Raw genomic sequence first — 25,613 nt, 5'->3', positions numbered from 1 at the left:
TTATCTGGCTTTTTCTTTTTGTCAGTGTGTGAGCCATGCTTGTACATTTCTACATCTTAAGTGGAGATGTCATTTGTCAATATTTAGTTTTAAGGAGAACAAGAATGAGACCAACTTGTTTTTTTCCTGCATCCTTGTAGAATTCTTCCTTATTTTCTAAAGTTCAAAAAAAAAGCAATAGACTTGGTTCTCTTTAAATTTTCTGAAACATCATGTCATCTTACTTTTTATAACAATGACCCTTATAAATAGAGAACATTTCCCCTCTTATTTTTTGATTAAATGTGTTATTAATTTTATTTACATGATGTTTTTAATTTTTTCAAAGACTTTTTGTCTTTCATGTCCTTCATGGTTTTCCTCTCTGTATATTTTTCCTTTGTGTTCTGGTGTAGTTGCCAGAGTTTCTCAAGGCTAAAACAACAACAGTATCACATATTTGTTGTACCAGGTACTGTTGCTAGTTACTTTACATATTTTATACACTCCACACAGCATCCTTATGAAACAAGTACGGTTGTTATCCTGATTTTATAATCACAAGCTTTTTTCTACATTGTTCGATATGTGGTTGGTTGACTGTTAAGTTAAAGTTAGAAACATGGCATTCATACTGTTCCCTCTTCATAATAGGTTGTTTAAATTGTTAATGTACTTTTTGTTCTTTTGAATCACATACTTTCTAAAAATGTTCTTATTTCTCTTTGAAGAAAATATATTTTGGAAAGCATCTTTAAGTCATCCCTTTAGAGAAACATCCATCCCTTTAGAGAAACATCTCATTTTAAATTTGCTTTTTTTATGTCTTATATTTTCTCTCATCTGCACAGGACTTTCTTAGATAGCCTACTGTGGTCTTTTTCAGTCCACAGACTATTGTTTTTGGCCTCTATAAAATTAATTTAGAGCCAACGTTTAAAATTAGGCCATTTGATATAAAAATTTGATTCTTCCACTTCTCTTAAATTTGAAGCTCTGGCAACACTGGGTGCACATTTTCACTTGGTGATGACCTACTGAAGTTTAATCATGAGTTACAGCTACTTCAAACTCACAGATCTAATCATGCCCTGTCATCTGTTATACCTAACCCTATTTGATATTTACGTCATCTCTCTGTTCAGGTGGGCATCAGACTTTGTGGCCCCTGTCTTACAGTCAAGTAGGAATTGAGCTGACTTTTGTCAGATTTTAAGGCTCCCTGACCTAATCTTTCCAGAAGTGCCTCAGGTCTAAAATGTAGGAAGGGAAGAAAAGAAAACAAAACATGTTTGAGTAACCTACTAGAAGTTCAGATATAATTTTCCCTTGGCAAAAGATCTTACTGATGGAGTTTTAGGTAGTTATATCAGGAAGCTTCATCACGAGCAGTAGGTATGAATGGAATGCCTGGGACAGCAGTTGTCTATGTTTCATTCTCTTTGCTCCAACATCCCCACCCATGAACTGATCAAATAAAACCTGCTGTCTCCAAGACAGTGAGGATTCAAATGCTTCCCGTACACACATGTGTAAGTCCAAGTGTTGTGCTGTCTGCCAACTCTGTGGCCTGCCTGAACTCCCACTCTCCTGCTGCTTAGATTTAGGTGATGTCTGCAGGGGTTTATCAGAATTTTTCCCTGCTTACTTCCTCAATACACTGCTCTATCAATTGGGGTTGTGCTTCAGACGTTCTTTCAATGTAGTCTCATCTATAAAATTAGATCTGGCATAAATACCTCAGAGCCTGTGGCTTATATATAAGGACTTCCTCTGGTTCCCACTGTGATTTCATATTTTTCTCTTTTTGTATATTTTATTACATATTTAATGGGAGGGGAAAGCTAGTTTCTTGTGTTCTTAATACCAGATTGACCAGGACCCTACACTTCTACACCCTTTTTTGCAACCCTGAATAGTAAACTGAATCTGAGGTAAATATTATTTTTTTTGGTTCATGGACATGGGAACATGTTCACAAGCTCTCTATAACTCATACAGGATCTAAAAAGTTCATATTTACATTCAAACTAAATAATTTGAAAAAGTAATTAAATTAAATTAATGTAAAAATACATTAATTTTTTAAGAAATGACTTCCAGGTGCTATAGAGCTATGAAAGGAGAAAAAGGTCCTCCTTCTCCTTTAGTAATTCATCAAAGATGATGATATGCTGTAAATAATCCAAAAAGAGAAAATCAGTCAGGGGAGGTGCTCATTCAGTAAAGCCTTTAAACGTTGTGTCATCGGGCTCAGAACTGTGCCGTAGGTCATGCAACCAAACATGAGGAACATTTTTATCAGAGCTGGGAGTGAATGGCCATGGCCAGGGGAGGAGATGGTGAGCAAATCGACCTATTAATGTTGGATGAAAGAGAAGACTGGATGTCTGGGCAGGATGCATCCAAGTTATGGAAAATTTTGAATACAGGGCTAAAAATGTATCTTTTTGATTTAGTGGGCATGTTGTGCATCCTAAGAATAGTGATTGCATGATGACAACTTATAGAAAAAGGAGTCTTTGCTGTAAGATGTTAGGTGCCGTGTATGAGCTGATGGTGCCAGTGGTGATAGAGACAAAGGCGTGAAATAGTTCCAGTGGACTTCCCAAATCACTCCATGGGTGGCCAGACCAAACAGCTCACTTCCTGATTCTCTGCAGCTGAGTTCTACATTCTTTCTGTTAAATTACATCTGCGTTCTCTAAATCTTTGGCTTATCACAAACCTTTGTCTCATGCCTCATGCTTCTGAATAGGTAAGAATCATTTGATTAGTGACAGATAATCCATTGATAATAGAATCATGGTTGAAGCTATAGAAGACAGAATATTCATCCCACTTCAGGATGTTTTCCATACAGAACAACTCATGGGACTCTGAGTAATTTCTAAAGAAGTTGTATGTTCTGAGAAACCCATTTCATTTGACAAGTAGTGAAGGCTCTTTATTACCAGTTCAAATATTATTTGAAGTAAGGTACACCTCTGTGTTTGTTAAATGGCTTTTCCTTGCAAAATTCTTGGAGGGTTTTGGAAACATGAAAAATGTGGTATTCAAAAGGACAGAAGTGTTTGGGGGTTTTTACCTAGTTGTGGGACAATTGGCATCATTCCCTCACCTACCCAAGTCTGACTCCCTTCTCGTATCAGACTTTACTAATTGCTCACAGCATTTTTTTCTCACTGAGGCCCAGGGCCACAGGAAGCCCAGACAGTACTACAAGCAGCCATTACCAGCTGATTAAAGCTGGTCCAAGAGAGAAAATATATTTACTATTCTGGGCTGAGACTTTTGTGTATATATGTTTTCCTTTCTGTTTGTGGCATGCTATAGGTGTCAGTAACTGTTGGATCAGAGGAAATAAGATTCTGTTTTGAAACACACTTGGTAATTCTGTGATGGGAAAGAATACTTCAAAGGCTCTGGGGTTTATTCAGGTTTTGAAACAGGCCTTTTAAAAACCAAGTGGACTGGGGGTACTTTGAAAGGTTTATTTCATCTCAGAGAGATACTGACTTCCCTTGCTCAGCACAGAACAAGCATCACTTGTCACAGATAGTCTGGTCTGTTGTTATAGCATCTTAAGTGTTCTGTTTTTGATACAACTTTTGATAAAAATAGAGCAATTTGCATTTGTCCCTTCTCATTTGTAAGTCCTGAGTTTTCTAATGGTCGCAGTTTGACTCTATTTTAAAATGCAGCACCTATTAAATGCCATGAATTGAATGAATGTGGTTAGCAAATCGGCAAGGGGGTCCTTAGGAAAAAAGAAAAGTTCACTCATCTCCAACCTAACATACTTACCCAGAGCTTATTCCAATTCTTGTTTAATGATGCTTTTGTTTGTGCCTTTTGTGCTTACTCTTTGCATTGCTGGAATTGATTTTTTTTTTCCTTTCATCTCTGCTGCACCATGATGGATTGGTGGGCCCTTGTGAACAGTTTAAGCATGTCAGCTGCCTTGCCAGAGATATATTTCTTTCTGTGGGTACTAATATGCATTTATGTCCTTGATTTTTATTATTCTCACTTTATCAAAGCAGACTGAGGGACTGAGTTAATTTTGCTCTCTGGAATATTAATTAGAGGAAAAATCTGATTCCTGCTTCAATTTTATATTCTCTTTGATTCATCCAGGATGGTAAAGCAACTAATATATAAATGAATATTTGACAGTGAGCTACAGAAACAACCAGAATATTTGCTCCCTGGAGAAATGGCTCAGTAGTTAATTAGCTGGGTTTTCCCTATGTCTGGATAAACCATATTTTCTATTTTTTATTATCCCTTACAAAGGGATTCTATTTTATTGATGGCAAGGGGATTCACAGGTTGAGGCACGTTATTATAATTTAATGTTTTGCAAGCATCATTAACATCTGTTTGTGGGAGATGTTTTCCAATATTCTTTTGGGTGCTATAGGGTTGCAGCTAACACAATGGCATATCCCTTGCATTCAGGATTTAAAATCTAACCATAGAACAAACTCATAGTTCTAGAATAGTTTTAGTTCTGAAATGTACATTAGATATCCCCTCATCCAACCCCTTCATTTCATTATTTCAAATGAGTAATGGGTCCAGAGAGAGATTAAGTGACTTACATAACATCACACATTCCAGATCCCAAATATTGTCTTTACAGTTTTACCTCTCTGTCATCCTCACTAGCACATTTAAAGGGTAAATACATTTTTTCTAGTCCAAAGAACAATTCACAGGCATATAAAATACCTTGCACACCTACAGTACTTTAATTTTCAAAATAATTTCCCAAGTGTTTTCTCATTTGCTCTTTACTGCAGTTCCATGTAACACATGAGGAAGATAATAGCATTTCTGTGTTCCATTGGTGACTGTGAAGCACAAAGTGCTTAAGTTATTTGCCTAAGGGCTTATGGCTAATTCACGTTGTTTTTTCAATTGTAAAATGGATTAGTAATACCTACCATATATGAATGTTGTCAAAACTAAATGGAATTAGATAACACATATAAAGTGCCTAGCTCAAGGGTTCTCATTAAAAGGCGTGGTGGGCAGAATTCTAAAATTGTCCTAAGACTCCTGCCCCCTGGTGTGTCCCTTCATCAGTGGTTTCCACCACTTGAGTGTGGGCGGGACCTGAGTATGATGGGCTGTCACTCCTGTGATTAGGTTACATTGTCTACAAAGTGGAAGGGATTTTGTAGGAAAAAATGAAGGCCCCTAATCAGTTGCCTAAGTTAATAAAAAGCAAGATAACCTGGATGAGTCTGGCCTCGTCAGACAAGCCCTTTAAGTGAGGATCTAGAGGTTGGAGACAGTAAAGCAGCAGAAGCCTTCCTCTGTTGACTTTGAAGAAGCAAACAGCCATATTGTGAACTGCCTATGGAGAGGGTCATCTGTCAAGGACTGGAGGGTAGCCTCTCAAAGCCAGAATGGACCGTAGCAGAGAGTCAATAAGAAAAGGAGGACTTTAGTCCTACAGTTGTGAGGAACTGAATTCTGCCAACTACCAGTGAGCCTGGAAGAGGTCATAAGGTCATAAGGTCACAGCTCTGGCCAACACAGTGATGTCAGCCTGCTGAGACCTGATCAGAAGACCCAGCTACCCTGGACCCATTATTGACCCACAAACAGTGTGAGATCAGACATTTATGTTGCTTAAGTCTCTAAGTTTGTGAGTAATTGTCATCATACTGTAGCAGGAACCTAATACAAATAGCTATTATTAACATAAATAGGTAATGGTTATGATGATGAAGAAAAGAGTGGTGATAATGTTAATAGTAATAAATTCAAAATTAAGATCCAAGTCTTAATTCACTCTTATTATTCTAGACTTCAGACTATATTTCATGGCTAGAATCATGTCACTTCTTGCTGCAAGGGAGTGGGAATTACAAGTCTTCCAGCCATCTGAGTAACTTGTAAAGAAGTCATTGCTAGTGGGGAGGAAGGTGGTGGAAATGGGTATTAGGTAGGCAGCTAGTACTTTTCTCTCACACTTCCCTTCCCAGAATGTTAAACATATAATTGATCTCTGTACCCAGTTAACTGGCTGGTCATAATCCTCAAGTGTGCGTTGGGTGACTATGATGGTAGCAGTTGACACTGATTGGGGGAAACAATGGAAAGGATAGTTCAGTTGTTCAAATTGGAATTACAGTTGTCAATGAAGTAAGATCTGGACTCAGGGTTTGGTAGTAAGTGCAGAATATGAAATGTCCACATCCAGGAAATGTAGTAAAATCCATATTGGTGAGATTCAGTGACTGTCCAGTTTGGAGTGACAGAGAGAGGGGAGGGTGTATGGGGAAGAAAATTCTAGGCCTGGATATAAGCAGTGGTGATCCTAGTAGAGGTGGGACACTAGAGGTGGGAGACTATGCTTGTCCCAGCTGTGCTAGCAGTGTATCGTTTTCTCTTCCAGAATACTGTGGACAGTTGGCCTTTGGGTGTTCACTCAGTACTCATTTGTTCTGTATGTAATCAGTTCTATGTGGAAAGTACAGATACTCACCATAATAAGTAGTAAAATAAAAGCCTCTGTTTTATCATGTTTAAAATGAGCAATCCTTAAGGTATGTGTGAACACAATGTGATATTTATGAAGTGGCTAGTCAAGTCAGTGCCCAACACAGGGGAACCATTACTATGGGGGTTGTTTCTGCAAACTTCATCACCCTGTTTGACCATCAGCTCCTCATGTCATAGACTATGGTTTATATATGTTTCTTTTTATAGCCTATGAAAAGTCCAGGCTATTACATTAAAGGGTTCTATAAACTTTTGGATTGAATAAATATAGTAAATTGAGAAGAAGCTATGAGAAGGAAAGTAACTGAGAAAATTTTCCAAAAAGTATACATATGTTGTATACTTGTGGTGTGTGTGCATTTTCATCTATGTGGACGTAGATCAGTTTGGATGAATGGGACCTGTCAGTCTGTCTTGCTAGCTAATGATCTCATTTTTCTCCAGTACCTATGCCAAAAAGTGAAATTTTTTCTTGAATCATAAACATATGATGTTTCTCACCAAAATAAATAAGAAAAATCTACTTGTTGTGAACAGTGAAGTCTGATATGTCATGTTTGTTAGTATGATCATTCATTTATTTATTGGACATGCGGTGACGACTTGCTCTGAATTAGACCCAGTGCTGGGCACTGGAAGTGGAGCCCTGAGGGTGTTCAAGGTCTGGGAGGGGGAGCAGCACTGGCTGCTATAAAATCAGCTCTTACTGGGTTCTGGCAGAGCCCAGAGTGTGTCCAACTCATGTGTACATGTGCCAGTTACAGATGCCCCATGGGCCATGTGCGAAATAGGAACAGAGAACACAGTACCAGTACTGGGAGACATATCTGGTCTTACTGCATTTCTGGAACTATAGGGGCATAGAGTTAAAAAAATAGACCTAGAAATAGGACTCATATCAGAGTCAAAGTGATATGATGCAGCTCTTATTTCAGAATGTACGTAAACCTGGATCTCAGAAATGCCCCTATGTTTAATGGGCAAAGAAAAATCCATTGCTTTTTCCTTAAAAACAAAGTGTGTGAACCTGTTCTGAAGGACATAGCAAAGTGAGAATTTAGTCTATTTACATTCACTTTATAATCAAACCATCCTTTAGTTTGCCCTGTACATTCTATTGTGGAGATGTCTAAAATTTCTAAGAAAAAAGTACTGAAACTAAGATTCTCTTTAGGGAGTTCTTTTATACAAAGCTGAACTTCCCTATGCATTTTCATCAAAAGAATTCCCAAATGCATATGAACTCTACCACAGAATTGTAGGACTGTTAGACAGTTTTATTTCTACCTCATAAAAATATTTCAAAACCTGTGGGAGTTTTCTGAAGCCAGCACTCATCACTCCATATCATTCCCAATTCAGGGGCCCTTGAGATGTATCTCAAAGCAATTAGGAATTTTAATTTTGAAACAAACTGTTACAAGGTGTAGATGTAGATGGCTTCAGTGGGTATGGATGGTTTAAACCCTTGTCTCCCTCCAAAATCTTTATATATATATATCTGTGTGTGTATTATTTATACACACATACATATGTGTGTATTTGTGTCCGTGTGTATTTGTGTCCATATGTATATGTGTATATGTGAGTATAACAAGTAATATATATAAATAAAATTCAAGACTAACACAGGTATGTTTGAAATATTAAAAGTTTATTTTTACAAACTCACTAAAATCATGCCAGTTGGTACTTCCTCTCTTCCTTTCTGCTTCTTTTTGTATAAATGAAACTGAGCATTGAACTAAATCTTTCAGTTAAAATACACAGTACAACTGATCATTTTCTTTCAAAATCCCTATTGAGGTCAATTGTTCTCTTCTTCCTCAAATGTCAGTATTTCCTTCTCTAGCCCCAAATAAAAATTAATATAAAAACATCCTCAACTGCGTTTTTTTTCCTTTCCATTTTTTTTCCTTACTTTGCCTGGAGTGTCAGGAGGTTAAGGAGGAAGGAATTAAAAAATGAGGCAAATGCAGTTTACCTTGTTGTGCCCCCTCTCCAAATCTTCAATTTGTAAAGTAATTCTGAATAGTTCCTTTTTGTGATCAATTTGTTTATTTATTTGGCTGTGTGTATGTGGTAAATTGTGGAGCTGTTAAAATACCAATTTGTTCCTATGTAATCAAAGCATAAGGACAACTGCCAGCAAGCTTTTTCTCTTCCCCTTCATCCAGGCCAGCTTTTTATCTTCACTCTCCAAGGAAAATACCTCTGTTTTAAAATAACTGTGAAAAGGAAATACTAATGTCTCCCTAATTGTTACTTTATTTAATCATCAATGCCAGGAAGTTCTTCCTTAAATTGTGCTGAAATCCCATGTCCCATGCTGAAGCATCTTCAGAGTTGGTGGCGCTCAGCTGCTTCTCTTCCCAGTGCAGAAAATTATGGGATGATAAACAGCAAAGGTCATTTCCCTTCCATGTATTTTTTCCAAGCTTAACTATTTCCCATTCTTTTACCTATCCCTGTGGTCTTCATATATGTTTTATGAACTGTACTTCTAGAATGACTCCCAGCCATACCCATCCTGCAGCATCAGCAGGCCCGTGCATGGGGGCAGGATCATGCAGTTCATGCAGCCTGGAAGCATTACACATGCCTGTGACATGGTGCATTTATTCACAGGCTCATCCCTGGTGTCCCTGTACCACCAACTCCTTACTTGTCTTTTATGAGGCTGTTCCCAGCTCCTGCCAGGTCACTTCTTCTAGGCTCTTACTCTATTATGTGTTACAACAAGCTCTGAAACATCCAGTGTTGTTGAATGGGGAGGAATAAAGGAATGTGATTACCTGGAAAGCTGGGAACCACTAATTTATAATAATTATGCAAAACATACCAACCCCATTTTTATGGAGATGGATATCCATATGTTTTGCACAGTTAGCTGTACAAATACCTAGGATGGTAGAGTATACAGAGCACTGAACTAGGGGCTTGGTTCTAGTCTTGGCCCTTTGCATCAATCTTTCCCATTCTTCTGGTCATCTTACTTGATCAATAATTTAAAGGGGTGAGTCTGGTTCAGCTATGAGATCTCTTCCAAATCTAAAATAATCTTTCTTGAAAATGGTTTTGAAAATTTTGGTATCTATACATGAAAGAATAACTCATGTTGATATCCCAGTGGTCTTTCCTACCCTTGCTTCCTTGAAAAATTTGCCTCCTATTTTATTTTATACATACAGATATAGAACATATATAAATACATATATCTGTGTCTGTTGAAAAATGAATAAGGTTGAGAACCTGGAGTTGAGGCAGTTTCCAGCAGAGCTTAGGAGGTTCCGGGCAGTTTGGATAATCTTTCAAAGTTCAGGTAAGGTCAGGATCTTTCTAAGAAAATGTTGTGTGGGAATGTGAGTTTGGGCTAGAAAACATGCAAAGCAGTGTGTGGGCTCTGCCAAGTTTCATCCTACCCTTCTTGAAAGAATAAGCATGGTCTCTGGCATCTCTTTGCTTTTCATTGTTGAAACGAGTATTCGTTCCTTCTGTCCTGGCCCTGTGGCCACACTGTCACTCATTTTTGTGTAACAGCTAGCCTGAAGCTTTTATTTATGCTTAGAAGAAATCACATATGGAGAGTTACTTTCTTTTTTATTTATTTATTTATTTATTTTGGTATCATTAATGTACAATTACATGAGCAACATTATGGTTACTAGACTCCCCCCATCATCAAGTCCCCACCACATACCCCATTACAGTAACTGTCCATCAGCATACTAAGATGCTACAGAATCACTACTGGTCTTCTCTGTGTTATACTGCCTTCCCCGTGTACCGCCCCACTACATTATGTGTGCTACTAGTAATGCCCCTTTTTCCCCCTTATCCCTCCCTTCCCACCCATCCTCCCCAGTTCCTTTCCCTTTGGTAACTGTTAGTCCATCCTTGGGTTCTGTGAGTCTGCTGCTGTTTTGTTCCTTCAGTTTTTCCTTTGTTCTTATACTCTACATATGAGTGAAATCATTTGATATTTGTGTTTCTCTGCCTGGCTTATTTCAGTAAGCATAATACCCTCTAGCTCCATCCACGTTGTTGCAAATGGTAAGATTTGTTTTCTTCTTATGGATGAATAATACTCCATTGTGTATATATAACACATCTTCTATCCATTCATCTACTGATGGACACTTAGGTTGCTTCCATTTCTTGGCTATTGCCAATAGTGCTGCAATAAACATAGGGGTGGCATCTGTCTTTTTCAAACTGGGCTGCTGCATTCTTAGGGTAAATTCCTAGGAGTGGAATTCCTGGATCAAATGGTATTTCTATTTTTAGTTTTTTGAGGAACCTCCATACTGCTTTCCACAATTGTTGAAATTAATTTACATTCCCACCAGCAGCGTAGGAGGGTTCCCCTTACTCCACATCCTCACCAACATTTGTTATTGTTTGTCTTATGGATGGTGGCAATCCTTACTGGTGTGAGGTGATATCTCATTGTGGTTTTAATTTGCAGTTCTCTGATGATTAGCGATGTGGAGCATCTTTTCATGTGTCTGTTGGCCATCTGAATTTCTCTTTGGAGAAGTGTCTGTTCAGCTCCTCTGCCCATTTTTTAATTGGATTATTTGCTTTCTGTTTGTTGACGTGCGTGAGCTCTTTATATATTTTGGATGTCAAGCCTTTATGGATCTGTCATTTATCAACATATTCTCCCATACTGTAGGATGCCTTTTTGTAATGTTGATGGTGTCCTTTGCTGTACAGAAGCTTTTCAGCTCGATACAGTCCCACTTGTTCATTTTTGCTTTTGTTTCCCTTGCCCAGGGAGATATGTTCATGAAGAAGTTACTCATGTTTATGTTCAAGAGATATTTGCCTATATTTTTTTCTAAGAGTTTTATGGTTCTATGACTTACATTCAGGTCTTTGATCCATTTCAAATTTACTTTTATGTATGGGTTAGACAATGATCCAGTGTCATTCTCTTACATGTAGCGGTCCAGTTTTGCCAACACCAGCTGTTGAAGAGGCCTTCATTTCTCCATTGTATATCCATGGCTCCTTTATCATATATTAATTGTCCATATGTGTTTGGGTTAATATCTGCACTCTCTATTCTGTTTCACTGGTCGATGGGTCTGTTCTTGTGCCAGTACCAAATTGTGTTGATTACTGTGGCTTTGTAGTAGAACTTGAAGTTGGGAAGCAAGATCCCCCCTGTTGTATTCTTCCTTCTCAGGATTGCTTTGCTATTCAGGGTGTTTTGTGGTTCCATATGAATTTTAGAACTATTGTTCCAGTTTGTTGAAGAATGCTGTTGGTAATTTGATAGGGATTGCATTGAATCCATAGATTGCTTTAGGCAGGATGGCCATTTTGACAATATTAATTCTTCCTAGCCAAGAGCATGGCATGAGTTTCCATTTGTTAGCATCCTCTTTAATTTCTCTCAAGAGTGTTTTGTAGTTTTCAGGGTATAGGTCTTTCACTTCCTTGGTTAGGTTTATTCCTAGGTATTTTATTCTTTTTGATGCAATTGTGAATGGAATTGTTTTCCTGATGTCTCTTTCTGCCAGTTCATCGTTAGTGTATAGGAAAGCCACAGATTTCTGTGTATTAATTTTGTGTCCTGCAACTTTGCTGAATTCAGATATTAGTTCTAGTAGTTTTGGAGTGCAGTCTTCAGGGTTTTTTATGTACAACATCATGTCATCTGCAAATAGTGACAGCTTGACTTCTTCTTTACCAATATGGATGCCTTGTATTTCTTTGTTTTGTCTGATTGCCATGGCTAGGACCTCCAGTACTATGTTGAATAACAGTGGGGAGAGTGGGCATCCCTTTCTTGTTCCCGATCTTAGAGGAAATGCTTTCAGCATCACACTGTTCAGTATGATATTGGCTGTGGGTTTGTCCCTTTATTATGTTGAGGTACTTGCCCTCTATACCCATTTTGTTGGGAGTTTTTATCATGAATGGATGTTGAATTTTGTTGAATGCTTTTTCAGCATAACTGGAGATGATCATGTGGTTTTTGTCCTCCTTTTTGTTGATGTGGTGGATGATATTGATGGATTTTCAAATGTTGTACCATCCTTGCATCCCTGAGATGATTCCCACTTGATCATGGTGTATGATGCTCTTGATGTATTTTTTAATTCGGTTTGCTAATATTCTGTTGAGTATTTTCACATCTATGTTCATCAGAGATATTGGTCTGTAATTTTCTTTTTTTGTGGTTTCTTTGCCTGGTTTTGGTATGAGAGTGATGCTGGCTTCATAGAATAAGTTTGGATGTGTTTCCTCCTCTTCTATTTTTTGGAAAATGTTAAGGAGAATGGGTATTATGTCTTCTCTATATGTCTGATAAAGTTCCGCGGTGAATCCATCTGGACCAGCAGTTTTGTTCTTGGGTAGTTTTTTGATTACCAGTTCAATTTAATTGCTGGTAATTGGTCTGTTTAGATTTTCTGTTTCTTCCTGAGTCTGTCTTGGAAGATTGTATTTTTCTAGAAAGTTGTCCATTTCTTCTATGTTACCAGTTTGTTAGCATATAGATTTTCATAGTATTCTCTAATAATTCTTTGTATTTTTGTTGTGTCTGTCATGATTTTCCTTTCTCATTTCTGATTCTGTTTATGTGTGTAGATTCTCTTTTTCTCTTAGTAAGTCTGGCTAGGGGTTTATCTATTTTGTTTATTTTGTCAAAGATCCAGATCCTGGTTTCATTAATTTTTTCTATTGTTTTATTCTTCTCCATTTTATTTATTTCTTCTCTGATCTTTATTGTGTCCCTCCTTCTGCTGACTTGGTGCCTCATTTGTTCTTCTTTTTCCAGTTTCAATAATTGTGACTCTATTCATTTGGGATTATTCTTCTTTAAATAGGCCTGGATTGCTATGTACTTTCCTCTTAGAACTGCCTTTGCTGCGTCACACAGACGTGGGGGCTTTATGCTTTTGTTTTTATTTGTGGCCATATGTTGTTCAATTTCTGTTTTCATTTGGTCATTGATCCGCTGATTATTTAGGAGCATGTTCTTAAGCCTCCATTTGTTTGTGATGCTTTTTGTTTTCTTTGTACAATTTATTTCTACTTTTATACCTCTGTGATCTGAAAAGCCGGTTGGTAGAATTTCAATTTGTTGAACTTTCTGAGACTTTTTTTGTGTCTTAATATGTGGTCTATTTTGGAAAATGTTCCATGTGCACTTGAGTAGAATATGTACCTGCTGCTTTTGGGTGTAGAGTTCTGTAGATGTCTGTTAGGACAATCTGTTGTAGTGTGTTGTTCAGTGCCTCTGTGTCCTGACTTATTTCCTGTCTGGTGGATCTGTCTTTTGGAGTGAGTGGTGTGTTGAAGTCTCCTAAGAATGCATTGCATTCTATTTCCTCCTTTAATTCTGTTAGTATTTGTTTCACATATACCAGTGCTCTTGTGTTGGTTGCACATATATTTATAATGGTTATATCCTCTTGCTACACTGACCGCTTTATCATTCTGTAATGTCCTTCTTTATCTCTTGTTTCTTTCTTTGTTTTGAAGTCCTTTTTGTGTGATACAAGTACTGCAACACCTGCTTTTTTCTCCCTATTGTTTGCATGAAATATCTTTTTCCATCCCTTCACTTTTAGTTTATGTATGTCTTTGGGTTTGTGGTGAGTCTCTTGTAAGCAGCATATAGATGAGTCTTGCTTTTTTATCCATTCTATTACTCTGTGTCTTTTGATTGGTGCATTCAGTCCATTTACATTTAGGGTGATTATCGATAGATATGACTTATTGCCATTGCTGGCTTTGATTCATGGTTATGAAAGGTTCAAGGGTAGCTTCTTTACTATGTAACCATCTAACTTCTTACTTACTATCCTATTATAAACACAGTCTGATGATTCTTTATTTCTCTCTCTTCTTATTCTTCCTCCTCCACTCTTTATATATTAGGTGTTTTATTCTGTACTCTTTTTTGTTTCCCTTGACTGCTTTTGTGGATAGCTGATTTTATTTTTGACTTTAGTTACTATTTGATTGGTCTGGTTTCTTTGCTGTGATTTTATTTTCTCTGGTGACATCTATTTAGCCTTAGGAGTACTTCCATCTAGAGCAGTCCCTTTAATATACCCTGTATAGGTGGTTTGTGGGATGCAAATTCCCTCAACTTTTGCTTGTCTGGAAATTGTTTAATCCCTCCTTCAAATTTAAATGATAATTTTGCTGGATACAGTAGTCTTGGTTCAAGGCCCTTCTGTTTCATTGCATTAAATATATCATGCCATTCTCTTCTGGTCTGTAGGGTCCCTGTTGAGAAGTCTGATGATACCTGATGGGTTTTCCTTTGTAGGTGATCTTTTTTCTCTCTCTGGCTGCCTTTAATACTCTGTCCTTTTCTTTGATCTTTGCCATTTTAATTATTATATGTCCTGCTGTTGTCCTCCTTGGGTCCCTTATGTTGGGAGATCTGTGGGCTTCCATGGTCTGAGAGACTATTTCCTTCCCCAGCTTGGGAAGTTTTCAGCAGTCATTTCTTCAGTGACACTTTCTATCCCTTTTTCTCTCTCTTCTTCTTCTGGTACCCCTATAATGTGAATATTGTTCCATTTGAATTGTTTACACAGTTCTCTCAGTATTGTTTCATTCCTGGAGATCCTTTTATCTCTCTCTGCCTCAGCTTCTCTGTATTCCTGTTCTTTGATTTCTATTCCATTAACAGTCTCTTGCACCTCATCCAGTCTGCTCTTAAGTCCTTCTATTGATTGTTTCATTTCTGTTATCTCCTTCTGGACCTCATCCCTTAGCTCTTGCATATTTCTCTGCAGGCCCATCAGCATGGTTATGACTTTTGTTTTGAATTCTTTTTCAGAAAAGTTAGTTATATCTATATCGCCAGGCCCTGCCTCTGGCTTTTTTGAGTGATTTTGGACTGGACCAGGTTCTTCTGCCTTTTCATGGCGATAGAAATGATTGCCGGCAAGTAGTGCGTTTGTCAGCTGGGAGAACAAAGTCCCTTCCTGCTTGCTGGTTATGTTGCCCTTTTCCACTGCCTGTGCCAGTTACCCGCACACAGCGAGCTGTCTCTGGGTTAATCCTCTGAGCCTTTGTGAGCAGGGCAGCCCTCGTGATAGTCTAGGGCACTGCCAGGAGTCACAGGTGCCTTGCGTGTATTCTCCTGTGACAACTGCACCCCTTCATACCTTCCAGACTTTGCCCTGGCTTCCTCTGCCTGTGCTCAGCAGCTGTACTTTGGCAACAGCTTCTGGGTCTGTCCTGGTTAGCTGCACACTGGAAGAAGACTCTGTGTGTTCACTGTGCTCTCCAGCTGCTCTGAAGCAATGGCAGGTCAGCTGGTTTGCTTGCAGTTCTGGCGGGGGGTGGGAGAATGAACAGCAGGCTGCTTATCGCCATGTGGGGCTTCAGAGCTGCCTTGCCACCCAGGGTGTTAGGGGGCCTGAAGTTTCTTAAGATTCCATCCTGCTGGGCTGAGTGTGCCTGGATGAGTTTGTCCAGCTGTTAAGCCCTTGTCCCTTTAAGAGTTTTAAAGTGCCTGCTTTTCTTTTGTCCCAGGGGAGCCAGCTGTGGGGACCCGCTCATAGCCTCTGTCTCAGATTTTACTTTTCAGTTTCTCTAAGATCCAGCACACCATGCAAGGTGTGTCTGTGCTCCCAGTGCAGATTACTAGGGCTGGTTATTTAGTAGTGCTGTGCTTCCACTCCCTCCCCACTCTGATTCTTTTCCTCCCACCCATGATCTGTGGTGGGAGCAGTGCTTGGGTCCCACCTGGTCATAACTTTGTATCTTACCCTTTTTGTGAGATGTTGAGTTCTTGCAGATGTAGCCTGGCTGTTGTACTGTATCTTCTGGTCTCTCTTTTAGGAATAGTTGTATTTGCTCTATTTTCAAAATATATATGGTTTTGGGAGGAGATTTCTGCCACTCTACTCATGCTGCCATCTTGAGCATCCCCTGAGAGTTACATTCTTTCATACAGGACACACACCAGAAGGAATGGAATATCTTAATATAGTAAATAACAATCACCCCTAATAAAATCTATCTACATGGGATGATAATATCACATCTTGGCAAGGTTAGATTTACATTTTGTAGGAGTGTTCCCATTTCCTTCTTTTCTTTCTGTGATATAGAAACAAAGGATAAAATAAATCTATAAAAATCATTGTTCTTTCCTTTACCTCCTAGAGAGGGAGACCAAACTTAAGGTCAGTTCTAATTTTTTCTGAGAATGTGATTGTGCTGCAGTCCTTAATCCCATGATATATCTATCATAGTCTGAATATTTGTGTACCCACAAAATATGTATGTTGAAATCCTCACTGCCAAGGTAATAGTATAAGACGATGGTGTCTTTGGGAGGTGATTAGGTTATGAGGGTGGATCCCACATGATGGGATTACTGTCCTTATAAAAGAGAACCCACAAAACTCCCTTGCCCCTTCCACCATGTGAGGACATGGTGAGAACATGCCAGCTATGAGTGAGAAAGAGTGAATCTGCTGATGTCTTGATCGTGGACTTTCTAGCTTCCAGAACTGTGAGCAACTCATTTCTGCTGTTTATACACCACCGAATCTATCTGATATTTTGTTACTACAGCCTGAATGGACTGAGACAGGATCTTGGTGAGGGCATATGTAATAGCAAACATTCATGAAAATTTTATACTGGCTACTCTAAGTATTTTGCACATAATATTTCATATTTTTACAACAACCCTATGGGTGTACATATTAAATTATCTTAGAAAAGGAAATTGAGGCTTAATAATGCCCGGTGTCTTAGTGCAAATACTCAGCTGACTTAGGATTGAAGCTGGCAGTTCGGCGCCAGAGCCCACACCTTTAACTGCTGTTGTGTGCTATGCAAAACCACCTCCTGTGTACTTGTGGATTATTAAGTAAAATCATTTGTGACGTTTCCCTTCTTAGGTGTGCATTAAGGGAGCCGTCACTGAAACCCAATGCCTTGGATCCATACATACTTACTAAATGCCTTTCAGGACCTGGGTCCTGCACAAGGTGTTCAGAATACACTGGGATAAAAGGTTCCTGCTGTCAGTGGGCTGGACACAGTGGATGGAGCAGAGGTTAATCAAGCAGTCACTTAGACAGATCCACAATCCCAGACGGAGATACATGCTGGGAAGTTGAAGGGGGATGACATCACTCCCCTCTGACTCCACTGTTTCTGATTTGATGTTTTTACCTCCCACCCCTTTCCTACCAAATGCTTTACCTACTAAAATAGGTAAAGAGGGAAGGTCCCTCAGCACTGGTGAGGTGGGGCTGTCCTTTTGAGTTTAAACTGAAGAGCTAATTAAGTGGAGAGAAGAATTATGTAAGGGTATTGGGCAAATAAAAGTAGGTAAACTTAATTATTTAAATGTATTTAGTCTGAATTTAATTTATTGTCTGCCAAGACCATACATCATGGGTCTCTTTGTTTTCCAATTAGTAAAAATGAAGTATTGACATGCTGCTTTGCAGTGTGCAAGGCTTTTTCAAATCTCATTAAGTCCTTACAGCAATACTTAAAAAAAGGTGTCATTATTACCGTTTTACAGAAGAGGAAGCTGAGCCTCTGTGAAGTTAAGTGCCTTTCACAGAATCATTCATTCCAGGAAGTGATGGGCCTGGACTTAGTTTCTGCCACCATTTGTCCCCTTGACCTTTCCTGTGTTCTAAGGGTTGACAATTATTTCCTCATAGTTACCAGATTCTTCTCAGAGAGACTTTTTTCCAGCATTTACATGTAAAAGGCATGCTTCTGCCATCACAAAATTGTGAATAAAATGCAGAGCATAGGCAAGTTCATAGGGTCCAATACAAAGCCACTCCCTTGCTCACGGAAGCCCCCACTTCCTGCTCTGTGAACATCCAGCCCTGAGCATCTGGCTGTCACATTAGCTGCCACACGTGAGTGCAGTGACTTCTGTGCTCTTTCTTTCCCCAATCCCTGTGTCTGTCCTCACAGGGGTGTCCCTGGTGCCTGGCACACAAGCAGGAGGCCAATAAATGTTTCATGAATGTACTCTAAGGAAAATAAAACTCCCTAGTGCCAAAAGAACTTTTCTGTTATTTTTCTCTTGTTTGAAGAGAAAAATAGAGTTCTAAGATCAAGGAAATAAGAGGACTACTCTATGGTGCTAGGGGAGGGCTGGCCTGAAGAGGAGGACCTGCTCCTCTTCCTTGGAGCAGGAAGGAAACTCCAAGGGGAAAAGAGAGGAGCAGAGAACACATTTATCCCTGCACTGGAACTTTCCTGCAAAACTGGTAGGGAAGACATCTGCGAGAATCAGGAAAGTAAGGAATGCGGCCGCGGTACCTTGAGCTCGCTAGGAAGTCACTGCGCCAGCACACCAGGAGGCCAACTGGGGGCTGAGGCGCGCCGGGTGTGCACTGGGGCATCAGTCTCACCTCCTGCCTGCCTGGCATGGCTCACGGCCTTGGAGAGAATTGGCACTCTCCAGTTCCCTTCCAGATGCTGCATTCAGGCTCCTAGACCGTCTCTGTAAGGGAGATAAAGGAAATGTACTTCCATTCCTAGGACAGTGAAGCCTGCAAAAATAAAACCACTTCCTCCACCTAGGGTAACGTTTGCTTCTCTAGACTACGTTAGCAGTCACAGATTAATCTGAGCACACTTAACTCATTCATTTGTATAGTTGATTTTAAGATAATGAATAACTCATCTTCTCAGATGAAACACTTGGTGAATTAAATGATCAAAATCTTGAGAGAAAAGCATAGAGTCCTTTACTAGATTCAGCTTTAAGAAGGCACCAGTAGCTTCTACTGGATTCAGCTTTAAGAAGGCACCAGTAGCTTCTACTGATGTTGATTGAAATGGTAAATATATAGAGGTTTCTTCTCTGTGTGTGAGGCCAGGTCAGTGTTGACCAGATGTGGTGGAAGGAGAGCAAGGTCCTAGGCCCCCCACTGCTCATGGTGGGGGGGATGTGTATTTCTGTGCTCAATTCTTCCATCCTGAGCACAGTGCACTGACCACTGGCACCTGTGCTGCTTTCAGCCCAAATCTTAAGTATCTCACTATTTTCATTTCAGCCCGTTTTTCTCTTTCTTCATAAGACTATCTTTAATTTTTACCAAGTTTATTTCAGTCAGTCGATTTGATCTCTTATGTCATATTAACATATCTTACACCTTTTAAACCACTGATTACATAAACACTAAGAAATGCAGTTCTTATCATTATCAAGCATTATATTGCCTTCAGAACAGACAACACATGTTTAATGTTACATCTTATAAATCCTAAACTTAATTTCAGAAAGATTAAGGAAATATATCCTCAGAAAAGTTTGAGTAATTGTATTCTCATAAGTTTGTTCAATTAGTTTGAAATTCCCCCACCTGCACCCCATCCCCCATCAATATCAGTGCTCATGTGCAATAGGCACGGTTTCTGTGTGACCATCAGGTGCTGCTCTGTCTGTTGGCATGAGTGATCACAGGTCACCACATCCATCTAGCTGGACCTTGGGGACACATACCTCTCAGTGTTGTGTAGAAAGTGAAATTGACTTCTGTACCTCGCCATGGAGCACCCCGCTGTGAAGTGACTTGGTTGTCTGATGTCTCTTTCATAGGAGCCATGGAGCACACAGCACATCCCGGCGCTGTTTTCAGCCTTCTGTGGCCTCTTGGTTGCGCTTTCCTACCACCTGAGCAGGCAGAGCAGTGACCCCTCTGTGCTCCTGTGAGTAACACACACCCACACAGCCGTGCGTGCTTCAGGCAGCCTCGCCGTCTCACCAAGAGGGGAGAGAGCCCATCAGTGCTCATGGTGGTCGAGGTTCTTTTGCAGCTAAACTAGCTGGCTACTAGGCAAGGGTGGGAGAAATGTAGACCCACCAGAAGCTAGTGAAAGTCTAGGGTCAACTTCCAGTAAACATTTATCCTTTGCCCTGGTGCTTTGGGATTAAAAGGCACAATGCCAGGAACAGCAGGCTGCCAGCACCCACCTGTGGTCTCTGACTTTCCCCTGGGTGTAGCTGTATGAGAAGCTCCAACCTCAGCAAGAACCCTCTCTGGGCCTGTGAAATGATATCGCTGCCTTTTATCTGGGCAGTGACCCTGGGGAGACCAGACCTGCACTTCTGAAAGGTTTTTGTTTACCTCTGTTGCTTTTTGTTCCCAATGCAGCCAGTGGCCTCTGGATTTAAAGTGAAGCATGTGCCAAAGTTTTAAAATGTATTTGATAATAATGTTGTGGTTTTTTTTGATAATAATGTTTAGTCACTTGAAAATATGCTTTCCAGTCTTCCCTTTAATCATGTCTTTTAAATCTTTGATAAATATGCACTTTGGAAGTGAAAACCCTTCATATGATGCCCATTTCTGATATCAATCAATTGCAATCAGATGTCAATCATCTCATGTAGTTTGTTCAACTTACAAAAGATTTAGACCTAAAATAACCATATTGTTTGGGGTCCAGAGAAACCATAATGTTAGGCTGTCAGGTATAGCAAAATGAAAGTCATAGAAAAATGGGGAAAAGTCAAATATTGTTTACATAAGTTTTTCTGTCAAATAATTCACTGGAATGTTGAGTTTTTCTGCCATTTTTTGGTGACAAGGAAGCTGAGTGGGCTGGCAGAAATAGAGAATCTCCATTAGCTGGGTTAGCTGTTGACAGTGGGGGTGCCCATACCTCTTTGAGGGACTTGCCCACCTGAATCAGAATGAAAATTGAAACATTATCTTTGTGACCACTTGCCTATGCACCTCTTTTTCTTTATCTTGAGTTATTTAAAGGAGAGACTACTTGCTTTCATGATTTGTGAGTATGAGGTCTAAGGTGAGGCTGTTTTGCTCAAACATTATAATAATCACATATTTTGAAAAGTAAAACCTGTGTGTTTGTCCATTTTCAGGTCCTTTGTTCAATGCAGATTGCTTCCTAAATTTTTACACCAAAACCTGGAAGAATTGGCTGCTGACCCTCTGCCCCAGAAGATGAAAGAATCAGTGGTGAGACATTTGTGTTGAGCACTGTATGCAAAGGTTCTGCTTGCTGGGGCGTGGAGCTTGTCCACAAAGCTTGGGTTCTCAGAGGGGCTCTTGCTGGACGGGAAGGAGATCGACCAATGCAGAAAGGGGTGCCTCGTGTTGGCCCAAACCTGGCGCATGACTGTTGAGCTCCCTGCTGGGCATGGACCTTTTAGAGCTTCTCGAAGGTAGATGCTGTGCATACACATGCCACAAGTGCTTAGTTGGTCCTCCACTGGTGGCGGTTTGCCTGGATATTCCATGAAGCTCAGTCAGTCAGTCCCATCCACTACTGGCACCAAGCAGCAGGCGACTGTGCTTGTGAAGTACACATGCAGCCAAAATGCATCCCTGAAGTGCACCACACAGCCCTCCCTTCATTGTCTTGCCTCAGACTCATGCTGAGCTCAGAGCGCTCTTTCTGGGGTCTTTTGGCTCAAGGTTGACATTGTTAGGGGCCCTTGGGCTTTCGATTTATGTCTGGGGTGTTGGAGAAAGGAGCAAGCATGTTGGTTGGAGCACATGAGGGGAAAAGGAAGAAGGAACAGAAGAGAGGAAGAAGCCTTTGTACAGGACTAAAAGAAAGATGTTCAGCTTCCAAACATTACTTTGAAAAGCAATGCTCAATGATGATGCAGTTTCTATCATTTGGGTACTGAGCTTAGAGCAGTATGATGTCTCAGAGTCAGGCTTTTCCTGTGTTTTGAGGAATGACAGATCACAGAACAAGCATTTAAAGGCCTATTGATGGCAAGCTCCTCTAGCCAGCAGCCATGTCTCTTTTGCCTTGATTGCTGAAGTGCCTGACACATAGTAGGGGAGCAGTACATTCCATTGCATTTAGAGGAGTTAAATTGCAGTCCATTTTAAGACAATGTGCCCAATTCAGTCAACGTGATAGCACTTTTAAGAATTCATAGTCAGCCCCCTGTTTCTCTGATTGTGGCCATCATTCAAGCTGAAGCTTTTTTGTCACCACAAGGGAGTCAATGCACAAATCACTTACCGAAAAGGAGGGTGCTGAAAATCATGCATTTTGAAAGCAGAGATATGTTTAAAATTAGGGTGAGAGATGAAGAGAGCTGAAGAGGTGGAAGCTAGAAAAGAAGAGAAACATTTGACCTCCAAATACAGCATTAATAACCTGATCTCCAGTGTTTATGCAGGAGACCTACAGGGAGAAGATCCTACAGACACCCTCAGATCAACTTCTATAAAACCCACAGTGTTGCCCAAAGTGTACCCACACATTTTTTCATGGATATCAGAGAAAAACTGTCCCCTGCAAAGTTCCTTGATTTCATGAATGATGACAATTGCAGTAAAAATAATGTATGAATTACAATGAAATTCACCCAGAAATTTGCATAACAGATGCTGATGGCATTTCATTAGTATAATTAGACATGATGGTGTACATGCTGCCTCTCTCAGCTTTCATGCACTTTGAAAAGCTTTGTCCGAGGCAGAGCACATAACTTATAGGTGATTTAATATGATGTGTGTGTTCATTTCTCTGAAAGGTCTTCTGGTCTAATTATAATATTTTAATGGGACTATCTAGATTCAGCTTCTACAATTTGATGCATTAATGCCTTTTGTGCCATGGTGCACATATAAAATTTCTGTCCTTGTCCCTGATTTTGTTTCTCTGTCTCTCTCTGTCCCTCTTATTCTCTCTCGATCTCTTAAATTTTACCTTGTACAGGAAGCCCCTAAGGATCCCCATTAGTTCAGTTTTCCAGCCCTTCCCCAGGGGAATCTGCATATTTGCAAAACTGTCCCTTCAGGCGATTCTGTTCAGGTGACCCACAGAGCATGCTTTAAGGGACAGTGATCTAGAAACAGAGATACCTAAGCTCTGTCAGCTCATTTCCATGTGAACACATAAGTTGTGCACATAGTTTATTACCGAAGTTAGAAAGTTAAGATAAGAAAAATAGAAACTGGTTGGCCAGCTCAGGGGCCTTCCTGTCCTGTTGGCATGGTCCTTCATTTTCTATGCTCATGCATCATCAATTTCAACCTTCTTTCCATCATGTAGAGATTTGTCCCTTGTATTTTACCTATTTTTCTCAGTTTCTGGAGACAACAAGCCAGCCAACAAGCAAAACTACCTAATTTTTAATCTCTACAATTCAAACAGCTTCTTTTAAACCATTGGTTGCATCATGGAAACATGTTGAGGCCCCCTTGCTTCTAAATCTACTGAGTATGCAGTGTTGACCAGGGCTTCTTAAGCTTCTTTTTAGGGTTGGAATATGAAGTCCTACCTAGAATGCCATAGTGTATTTGAAACATTCACTCATGCATGGACCCATTGAAATACGGAATGAAACATTAATATTATTGAATATTGTTTCAGAAGTTTGAGCTAGTATAGAAGTTTGGAAGTGAAATTGCATTATTGTATGCAATTATAGATTGCATTATTGTATGTATATAGATTGCATTATTGTATGCATATAGAAAGCACAGAAAAATTTATTGAAATTGATTATGATTAATAAGAGAATTCATGAATGCCACCAGGGCCAAGAACATCCTACCACATCAGAAATAACCTTAGAAAATACAATGCAAACATGATCTAACTCACAACAGTAACAAAATAGATGAGTTAGTAATAAGAATGATGTTAACTAGTGTCAGAAATAAATAAAATGACAGCAGTCTATTAAATGTAGATGAGGTCCTGAATAAGTGGTTATATATAGATATTACCTGATTTTGAGAAGAAGGCCGAGATTTATTAAATGCTGATTCTTTCTAATAAATGTGTAGGTTTAATATAGTTAAAAATAGTTCCAAAGGAATTATATTCACAATTTGGGGAAATGATTCTAAGATTCATTTAGAAAATAGTAGTTAATAATAGCTTTAAAAATATGAAAAAGAATAAGAAAGAGGATCTTAGCACTTTAATTTTAAAGATTGAGTAGTCAGAAAAAAAATAAGAGACTCACTCAAGATTTGAGAATGGGATTAGTAAATTTGTAAAACACAGAAAGGAGACGAATTTTTTATATGAATGTATTATGTGAAAATTAAATGTCACAATCAAGACTTGATTAATCATGTATGGTGTTGAGGTGATTGTTTAGCAGTGGGAGGGAAGAAGGGGTTTTATGTGCTAATCCCTCAGAAGATACCAATGGAAGTTGGAGAGAAAAAGACAGATGGAGAGATGGAGAGAGAGGGAGGTCAAGTAAGACTTCTCTATCTCTGATGTAATGGCAGGCTAATTTATCAAAACAAAACTCTCTACTGATTAAAACAAAATTCTTAATAAAATACAAAAAAAATCCTTCTTAAATGTGACAAGAGGTTGACAAAATAATAAGAAATTGTCAAGTTAAAATTTGACTAAACAGGGAAACCTGGAAGACACAGAGCAGGAAGCTTCTCTTGCCCTAAGGGCACCTGCCCAACTAGGGGACCTTGAACCTCAGCTTTCAGCCCTTATGCTATGGGGAGGAGAGATTAAAGCCCAAACATGCTGTGGTGGGTTCAGTGGGAGACCCTCTGCTTATGAAGCTGGGATGCTAAGGGGCCCTCCTTCAGTAGGAGGAAGAACCAGAGGATTTCAGCTCCATCCTCAGTGCCCGGGGAATGCAGGCAAACCTGCCTCAGTGAGCAACATGCCTACAACAGAATAGTCCTTGAGATGTTGTAGCTTTTCATGGATTTACAGTACAAGTTCTAACATCTGGATGGCACAAAACCCCTTAAGGTATGACTATAAAGAGCCCCCCAACTGGAAATATCTCTGGGAAAAAATAAACATGAATCCTCCCGGGAGGATTCCTCCCTCCGAGGTCTCCAAGTATTCCCCAAACCAATTTTTAGCTTTCAGTGAAAATTTTAAAATCACACAAGAAAACAAGGAACCAGCAGAAATAGGTCTGCAAATACTTCAGATATTGTAACTATCAGACACAGATTTTAAAACAACTATACTTATATTATGTTCAAAGAAGTAGAAGGTTAAAATTTTTAGAAAATAGAAAGTATTTTAAAAGATGCAGCATGTTTGAAAGAGAACAAAGCAGACCTTCCTAAACAACAAGTCAGTCAACAAAATGAAGCAATGGAAGTAAAAAGATATATGGGAGAATGGATGCCTGT

General features: G+C 39.4%; 1 protein-coding gene across 1 annotated transcript in view; it reads left to right on the top strand.

Moving 5' to 3' along the window:
- The window catches only part of PCNX2 (pecanex 2), a 388,374-nt gene that overhangs the window by 170,369 nt on the left and 192,392 nt on the right, over positions 1-25,613 (top strand). The window contains exons 16-17 of the mRNA XM_057505727.1: positions 20,081-20,190; positions 21,371-21,467. Of these exons, the coding sequence (XP_057361710.1) occupies positions 20,081-20,190; positions 21,371-21,467 (207 nt within the window). The remainder of the gene's footprint in view (positions 1-20,080; positions 20,191-21,370; positions 21,468-25,613) is intronic.

This window comes from Manis pentadactyla, chromosome 8 (assembly GCF_030020395.1).
Source record: "Manis pentadactyla isolate mManPen7 chromosome 8, mManPen7.hap1, whole genome shotgun sequence".
In the NCBI taxonomy this organism is placed as follows: Eukaryota; Metazoa; Chordata; class Mammalia; order Pholidota; family Manidae; genus Manis; species Manis pentadactyla.
Note: the sequence above shows the minus strand (reverse complement) of the source record. Positions and strands in the feature narration are given on the sequence as shown.